The sequence below is a fragment of the Wolffia australiana genome, chromosome 11, assembly GCF_029677425.1.
Source record: "Wolffia australiana isolate 7733 chromosome 11, ASM2967742v1".
Taxonomy (NCBI): domain Eukaryota; kingdom Viridiplantae; phylum Streptophyta; class Magnoliopsida; order Alismatales; family Araceae; genus Wolffia; species Wolffia australiana.
The window spans coordinates 13,239,475-13,249,005 of NC_135845.1; the positions used below are offsets into that span (position 1 = coordinate 13,239,475).

A 9,531-nucleotide genomic window follows, 5' to 3' on the forward strand; every position below is an offset into this window, starting at 1 on the left:
GGATCGAAGGCGTAGCAAGATGAGGTGGAGATGGTCACGAGGACGGCTGGCGCGAGGCTGGCTTGTTAATGGGTCGATCCGATATGGATCCTTCATGGATCTATCTCTATCCCAGGTACTTCTGGCTGGTGCTCATTATCCAACTGATTATCGACGTTAATACTGGGCTTGCTCTTTTACCCTTCATATTTTAGTTTATGATTGTCTTCCTTGTTTGGTCCCGCTGGTTTAATATTCTGGCTGAAACCCATTATTTCTGTATTTACTCGTAGAATCGTGAAGAGGAAGAGGGACCCATCCATGATCCAACTAACTTACTGCCTGAGAAGACGACGAATTAAGGCAAGAGTTGCAGTTTTACTGCATCGGACATGAATTTAAGAACTGTAAGGTTTGATAAATAAATTCGAATGTTCACCATTCTAATAATCACATGTAAACTAACACGTGGCTGTTCTGTGTCATTCCGTTAAAATCGGTGCCCCATCTTGAGAGAATAAAGTAGGATATGATAGATGATTATATATATGTGATGGGCTGATCTTGGAATTCTCAATCTCCTTCGGAGAAGAAAAACTATCATATAATAAATAATGATATTTATTTTTAATTAAATATCTCTGGAGACGATCCTGTTCTCATTCTCAGACAAAATGAAAGATAACAAAGAAGAAACTTAGACCGAATCATTCTCATCCAACGGTACAGACTATTAGGTTTATTTGGATATGGGATGATATGCCAACAATTATTACGGAAATATATGTAGATTTTTGTGAAACAAGTACTTTTAAATGTCATGGCAATGTAATCATTGCTTCTAACTATGAGTGTGCTGCCATTCAGAATCTTTAGTCGCACTAGGTGATTGGCAAGGGTATCTGAAGCCAAAATTGTATATTTTGGATCCCTAGGAAGATGCATTTCCCTTCCTCCAAGGCGCGTACAAACATGTTACAGTGCTATCCCTAACATGACTCATCACTATTTAGGATAATATTTGGTATTCTTATTCAAGCATTTTTCTAACCGTGAGACATAATATTAAAACATATCTACATATTCATATGCATCAGATCATGTTTTTATTTTAACAAAGCAAAACAAAATTACCTTTTCATTATCATAATTAAGTATCAGCTTAATATTTTCACTCAGTACATTATATAATGGTATGCACTTCTACTTATTTTTAAAATACTCAGATATCTTTTTTATCATTGATATTCTTATTTATCACTTCCATTTAATAGTGATACTATTAACTCATTTTTAGGGATCGGAACTGTACAATTTAATGTCCTGGTCTTGGTGGTATATGTGACAATCCACCATTAACTTCACTTTGAAAGTTGAGTTGGCATGATATTTGGGAGACAGTGCCGTACAAAAAACAAATGAGTGAGAGTTCTGAAATAAAAATATATTTTATGCCATACAGTATATAGATTTGTTTGTGCCTATGTGAGTTTTGATAATAGTTCCCTTTTTCCTATCTGAAAATGTGAAGCCGGTTGTGTCACCTGAATAGGTGGAATGCTTCAGTATTTGGAGACTAGTGTGATACAAATCCCTTATAACCATTTTTCACACCCTAGAAATATCTCACTGTTTATAGGGAATTTGCACTGATTGGATGCCACTATATGTTAAGAGATATCACATCTGAGATATTGAATTGTATCTTTTACAAAAAGGAAGTTTTTAGTATCCCTTAGTATCTTTAAAAAGGAATTCATATGAACTTAGTGATTAGTGTAATATTTTCTGTGTACAACTATATCATCAAACAAGACTAGAACAGTTTTGTAAATATTATTGTAGCATTTTCATCATTTTAAGTTACAGTTGTCCTTGATGCATCTTTAAAGATGTTATAGAGACATCATCTACATGCCTAAATAAGGTCTGTATTCTCAGTATTGATAAGGTCCGTGTTTGGCGGGTTTATTCAGTGGGGTACAACATATACTATGGTGGTGTTATCTTTTGAAAGGTAGGATTAATTATAATTTTTTTATCCTAGTCTTAAAAGGTTCCCACACTTTATAGAGTGCCCAAAATTTCCATTCGCTCATAAACTTTAGTTGACATTAAGTATAACACATATGTATCAGAAAACTCTGGATCAGTTCAGGGAAAGTAGAGCCTTATTTTCCTAATGACATTAAGAACTAGTCAAGATACTTTAAGCATTCAACCCCTCAAAAACAAGTGTCATACGGAAACCTTGTCTATATATTCGAACATGTTGAGTGAATCTTAGTGAGAAATAAATCATAGTCTCTGTTTGCATGAATCTTGAAAACTAGACATATGTAAATCTGATTTCATGTTTTTATTTACCAATGTCTTCAATTAGATTACATAATAGTGAAATTTTAGATTTCATATAAAGCTTCAGACTCTAGTTGTTCGATTCCATACAAAGATGATTATCAGGCTGTAGGACTACCCACTCTATCTGGCAATAACTAAAGATTTACCATTCTCTCTAAAAACATTAAGCAGCCATTATTTTTTCCTTGAATACAAGATGAAAAAGTTGAGTCTTTTATGTAGAATAGGAAAGTTTTATTTTACAAATTTAAGCTAAATAAATAAAGCATTCTTTTATTGGAAAGATAAAAAGATATACAAATAACATGGCCACGATAATGTTAGGTCTTTATCATATTATGTTATCTGAATATTCATCCGCAAAATTATGTTCCTTTTGTAGATTGTATAGTTTATATTTCATTACGAAAGAATAACACTACGGAGAATAAAAAATTGAATAGTAGAAGATAATAAATATTTCACCTCCAAAGGTTCAAATAAAGAGGAGTTGATTTAAGATAAATCTCAAGACAAGAAATTGACATACCTAAAAACATGCGCAAATATATTTCCATAATCAGTATCCTCTATTGATATTCATTTGGTGTAATTATATAATGATTATGTATATAAACTGGTGAAATAATAATTAAACTAAGTTTTACTATTTCATCTAAGTAATTTTATTTGATTTAGTATCCGAAATATAATAATTTAAAATTGAAAACCAATAAAAAATATCACTGTAATCGATATAAGGGAAGGAAATAAATCAAATCATTAATAACAAAATTCCTAAAGGATAATAAAATGCCAAACTCTATATTTCATTACTTTTGAGGATCTCCTTTGATAAAAGACATTATTAATTAAAGTCATAAATATGAATTTTCATATATTATAATAAAAATATTAGAATGTATACTTTTATTAGATGTATTATGTGTTTGAATGACATGAAAATATCTGGATACTATAACTAAGATGGAAAGAAAAAAAAAATTGATTCATTTTATAAGATCAAATAAATTACACTTGGCGTAGTTAGTTTGGATAATAAATCCAATATGTATAATAAAATTTTATGTAACTTAAAAAAATTAAGAAAGGTATATTCGTAGACATATATATATATATATTGAGGATCTTATTGGTTCAAGTTAAGAATGAAGGTATATTAGGACTGTGGTTTTTGAGTTGGCTAGAAACCATAATATTGAAGTGAGGGTTAATTGATATTTACATGATATTTCTATTTATTGAAATGATACCGTATTGAAATATATTATTGGAATAGAGTTGATAAATTTTGCATTTAAGAAAAAAGGTGGAGTGATTAGTGTTGTGTCAGAGTAAATTGATTGGGTGAACATTTTTTAGGGCAACCTACTAGTAGAGTTGAAGTATAAGAACAAAAATATGCTATAAAATTTCAATGGATGAAAGATAAGCAAACCTGATTAATAGATGACTTTGTATTTAAGATGGGGAAATTAGCATTCTGTGGTAATGGTTTAATTGTTTCTTATATTTCCAATATTTTGTAGTCTTAAGATTGTGAACTTAAAATTTGATAGGGGATAGGGTGAGTTTGATTATTTGAAATAAGATCAGTCTTAATACAACAAGTAAAACCCGAGTATATAAATTCTGATAATCCTAATCCTCTATAAATGTTCCCTTGACTTGATTACATTAAATTAGAAAATATCTACGCTGTAGCTACTCATCTGATAGTATAGCTAATTCAATATGTTTAAACCTATTCCCATGTGATACGACAATAATTATTACATTAATATTCAGAATATCTATTTATATTTGTATTAAATATGTAATATATCAAGTTTCAACGTATTAAATATATATTTGTATGATGATATTCTGATTTTTATTTAGCTTTCCTTCTTTTAATTCAGCATCAATACATCATATTTGTGAATAAAATATAAACTCATAATGTATCGTTTAATTTTGAAATAGCATATTCACAAAGAAAATGAAAATTTGAGGAATATATGTTTTTGGAAATTTTGGACATTTAATTTGTTGATATGTAAATTTTAAAGACATAAGACAATTTTATGGCATTATTTTTTTTCTGAATGGATTTTTGGGTATTAATCACCTGCCGAGTTGTGTCATTTTCCAAATTATTTGGATGGAGACCAAACACTAAGTTTGCCTATGATTAGGTGTGTTAATCATTCCCAAGGCTCCATCATTTTCTCTTACAAGTTTATGCACCATAAAAGGTCAATCCATGATAGTTTCATACTAGAAGGAGAAGAAAACTTCATTCTAGGATAAAAATATTAAGTTTATTTACAATAAATTTGATGGATGGCTTGGATACGTTTCAATGCAAAAGCTCCAGTAAATAAAAAATACAATAAATACAATTCCCGAGTCCAAATATGTGATGACACGTGGTTATTCTGTGTTGGACTTATCATCCCCTTAAATATAATTTAAATCAGTATATTTTATTTATTTCAAGGACACATATCAAACCTAAAGTAGATCAAGAAAAATATAAGGAAATCAAGATCAATCATTTTTAAATTATATGATAGTTTTTAGAGGACTCTATTACAGTTTTTAGGATCCCACGACATGCCATAAATCTGGCACATAGATTGATGTCGGAGACAGAAAATATTAATTACTCATAATGATCCAACTAGGGAATGGCATGTCTGGGACGTGACACCCCGGACTTGACGGGATGGATGATGATCCGTGACGATGGTGATGTGATAAAAATTTTGTCATGTCACCGTCCCAACACACATCCGAGGATTTCAGAAAATCCATCACGTTCACGTCTCCGTCATGGTTGGGCATCTCCATCATGTCCCCGTCACCGGACGGCATCCCGGTCATGTGTGATGGGAAAAACAACCATGCGTAGGAGAGAGAATTGGAGGGGCATGTCTCCAATTATCTTTGGACGGCATCCTTTTGCGCGCGTGAATTGATGCAGGAACTTTTCTGCAAAATGCCAAGAAATCGAGTTAGCAACACCACGTGGCAAAATCTCGGCCATCGAAAAGCTTCAATCTAACAATTTTTATACTTTTTTGGTCATTTTAAAAAATTCATCATGGCCGTCATCCGTGACTGCCGTCCCATCACGTCACTCGTCTGAGGCTCTCCGTCATCATCACATCACCGTCACGCCCAGTTTGTCATCTATCACCGTCACCGTTAAGGACCCCTAATTTCATCACCGTCACCATCATGTCATCTGTCACATTGATGTCACCATGATGTGTGACTTGAGGGATGATGGCTGTCATTCCCTAGATCCAACTTCAGAATGATATTTAACGGTAGATGATTTCTAGGCATAAATTTTGAGGGTAGCTTTGTCTCTATCTACTCTATGCTTTCCTACCCTTTAATCTTTATACCTAAGAATCCATGTACAATTTATCTTGGAGTTGGCCTATACTGGTAGGATAAATAAATAAAATTATTTTCTGATGCATCAATAAATCTTCGTGAGAATCATTTATTCTAGTTAAAAAATGAAAAAGAAGTGGATGGGCTCTTTCACAATGGCAAAGCCTTGGACTTGGAACAATATAAGGATGTACAGTATGTTTCTTGAAGTCATATTGTTATCTTCTTCTCCGTACCCTTTAATCTATCTCTAATTCATATCATGCATGATGCCACCCTTATTCCATTTTTATAAAATTAATCATTATTCCCTTCTCCTCTCATTATATTTCTTTTATATTACAGTTTATAGTGTCATCCCCTAATTTACTTTTGAAAAGGCATTAATTGCTTAATATTCATTTCACAGGGAGATGGCCCTTCCACATCCCAGTCTAATCTTTTTTTAATTTACTCAATTATAAAAAATAAATTATAACCCCAAAATTACTTTTACACCTATATATTAAAATTGAGAGATTAAAATAACTCAAATTTTATTAGTTGCATTTGATTAGTGAATAGCCACCTTGAACAATTTGTGCTTAATAGTTTTCCAAGAATGAAAGCTGACAAACATACATAACCAACAAGTGCATTATTCTAGAATTATATTATTCGCTTAAGACTTCTTTGAGTTATACTGATAAATGTTTTTTAGATGAAAATTATGAAACGATATGATTTTCACTTTGAGTGAAGTATAAAATCATTAACAAAACCTTCTAACTACTCTTTAGGGCTTGAGAGGACTCCCCCTAGTATAACTAAACTCTAAGTTCTAAAAATATATACTTCATTGTGATTTTTCAAATAAATAATTCATGTGATTTTATAAAGGATTCTAATATTCGAAATTTAGTAAAAAATGTCAGACTATCTTTATGAACCTAATTTTCGGAGGTAAAAATGATATTTGAATCGAGAACATTTAAATACACGATCCTAATGTAATCATTGATATTATATTGATTGGATGCACCTTAAAAATTATTTTTTTCTTATTATTAATCAAACAATCCCATTTTAGCTATTTTTATTTATCCATGTATTTATATATGTAATATTATATGATTTTAAGGCTATCCTTATATTTTCACCAGAGTATTGTCATGGTTATTAAGCTTCCTTGAAATTCTTAAAACTAAATGCATTTTAGCTAGAAATACTATTTTATATTTCAAGGGTGAAGGTAGTATGAGTTAAAGATCTTAAATATAAGACATGAACAAAGTATTATCAGCTAAAAATGAGCTTCTTTTGCCTGTATCAGTATTAGGTGCCACCTGGACCATACATGGAATCATTTTAGGACTAGGAGTAGATCAATTCTCTTCACGAAGTGATCTAATGAAATCCTTTTTCTTGGACAAATGGGATGGTACCGCTTTTTGCAGGATACGCCACTGTCTAGAAGACACGTGGCTGATTTAAGCATTATTTTTGTGCCTTGTCTATTGCCTGTTTTCATGGACATTAGCTAAAAATTAGTATTAAAGGCCGTAGCCTCTAAAGACTAGCTCTACCGTCCACTAATTTACCTCTGCATGTCTTACATTTACCAAAAGTGATGTCTAGTGGATCAAGCTGTAAATAATGACACGTCAAAGCATATGATAATGAAGTTACATTGTTGAGAAGGTTATTTAGGTCTCCATCAAACCAATTCTAGTCCACAATTTCCTTCTAATTCCCTTAATAATCTGGTTTCCAAGAAGACGCAGAAGGACACATGTGAGCCTCCTGACATTTCTTACCCTACGACAGTCTTAAGATGCGGATATACCAGTATTATTATATTCCTCATATTTCTCTGAATGCAATGCACAACTCAGTTACGTTCCGCTTGTCTCCTTTTTAGATGAACTGCCCATGTTCTTCCCCTTCGGTGAATAAACTGATGTTTAAGTTTCACGAGAGATCCATCAACTTCATCTCTATTGTCTACAGAACAAAGAAAAAACAATACGCGATAATAAAATTTTCATATAATCGTATGCCGAACTGAGCTTCAAAAGGCGCAAGAGGCCGGTGGAGATCTTCTCCTCATACGCAGAAAAGGAGCACATAATAAAAAAATCGGAAATCTGCGCGTCTTAGATTTCACTCCGGAGAAGAGCAGCGATCGACGCGGCGATCAATATCCTCAATTAACTCTACAACAGTGGCGATGGGCGGGCGGTGTTCCGGCAGAGCCGCCACGCACGCCATGGCCACCTGCAACATCTCCACAAGTCCCTCTTCAATCTCCGGCCATCGCATCAGCTCCACATCAAACACTTCCCCCGTCCACTCTTCCTTCACCACCGACTGAACCCACCTCACCAAATCCAATCCTCGCCGGAGATCACACTTTCCAGTGAGCAGCTCTAACAAGAACACGCCAAAGCTGTACACGTCGGAGCTCTTACTTCGCCTTACACCTGTGCTCGCTAGCAAGCCCAGTCCAATCTCAGAGACGCACCAATTCTCGTCCTGGTCGAGGAAGATGTTTGAAGACTTCAAATTCCCATGGATTATGTTCTTCGCATGGAGATGGGCGATTCCCCTTGCCGCGCCAATTGCGACCCTTAGCCTGGATTCCCAGCTCAGACTCTGCCCTCCTCTCTCTGCAGTGATCGAAACCAGGTGAGGAAAGCGACAACGGAACGGGGATCAGAACGAAAGTGCAGATTAAATGACGAAAACCCATCATTCGTTTTCACCGAGTCGACGATGTCGACGACGAAATAGCCATAGTTATGAGCGTCTTTCAACGGTATGAAACGTTATAAGCTACAAGAAGAGCACTCCGATGTTCATGATCGTTACCGTGGAGCAAGGAGGAAGCGCTGCCGTGGTGGAGATAATCGTAGACGATGAGCTTTTCCTCCTTGGAGAAGAAGTAGGCTCTGAGAGGGACGATGTTCTCGTGCTTCAGAGCTCCAATGGCGGCCATCTGGTTCTGGAACTCCCTCTTCCCCGCGCCCACGTTCTTCAGCCGCTTCACCACCACCGCCATTGCTGAATCCTCGAGAACGGCCTTATACGAAGTTCCAACGCTCCCTTTTCCGAGCAGCTCCGCCGAAGCTCCGAGGAGATCTTCGAGGTCGAAGGCGAAGTTGCAGCCGTCGAAGAAGACGATGGCGTTGGGCTTTCTAGGGTTTGCTTTCTCCGTTTTTTTCTTCTTCTTCGAGCTTGAGACCTTGATGGAAACGTTGTGGTTCTTCTGCGTCGCCTTCTTGTTCTTCTTCCTCCGGATGGCAAGCAGGATTCCTGCGAACGTCAGGAACGCCAAGACGCAGCCGCCAAGAATTATCCCGAGGTTTAAACCTCGCAAGCCTGTCATCAGTGTTTACAATGTGTCACCAGCGGAAGAACATTCAAAACAAGTTTCAATGTTCAAATCTCCAGAGAGACGCAGAAAACGATAACTATTCCGCGGAGGAATCAAAACGAGGAACCAGTACAACAAGAAAGGACGAGTAGAGGCCTGCCCGCTGGAAACGGGCCCGCAAGTTACCTGATTAGATCATGCTGAAAGAAACGTCTGGCGTTTAATGTAGCCATTAATGAATGGGAACAATGGGGAAAAACATGAATAGGGACAGCGGGATAATCGGAGGTGGGAATGCTGAAACTTTGGCCCAGATCTCTCGCCACCTTCCCCGGATGTCGAGGAGAAAGAGAAACGGACAAGATTCGCCAACTCGACGGGGCTCCCACCACTCTCCTACTTCCAACACTAGCACTCGTTGTCCCATCTCTCTTTTGATATTTTCT

General features: G+C 35.4%; 1 protein-coding gene across 1 annotated transcript; it reads right to left on the bottom strand.

Annotated features, from left to right (window-relative positions):
- Positions 1-7,735: 7,735 nt before the first annotated feature.
- Positions 7,736-9,192, bottom strand: LOC144709735 (putative inactive receptor kinase At4g23740). The gene is made up of 2 exons (XM_078583358.1): positions 8,581-9,192; positions 7,736-8,378 (listed from the first exon to the last, which is right to left on the bottom strand). The coding sequence occupies exons 1-2, from the start codon at positions 9,095-9,097 to the stop codon at positions 7,873-7,875; spliced, it is 1,023 nt and encodes a 340-aa protein (XP_078439484.1). The 5' UTR covers positions 9,098-9,192; the 3' UTR covers positions 7,736-7,872.
- Positions 9,193-9,531: the final 339 nt, after the last annotated feature.

Bases quoted from the DNA above. Each gene is read 5' to 3' on its own strand.
- LOC144709735 (XM_078583358.1), bottom strand. From the start codon at position 9,097: ATGACAGGCTTGCGAGGTTTAAACCTCGGGATAATTCTTGGCGGCTGC. The intron at 8,379-8,580 runs GTAACGATCATG...CGATCACTGCAG, and splicing joins CGCTTCCTCCTTGCTCCACG to AGAGAGGAGGGCAGAGTCTG.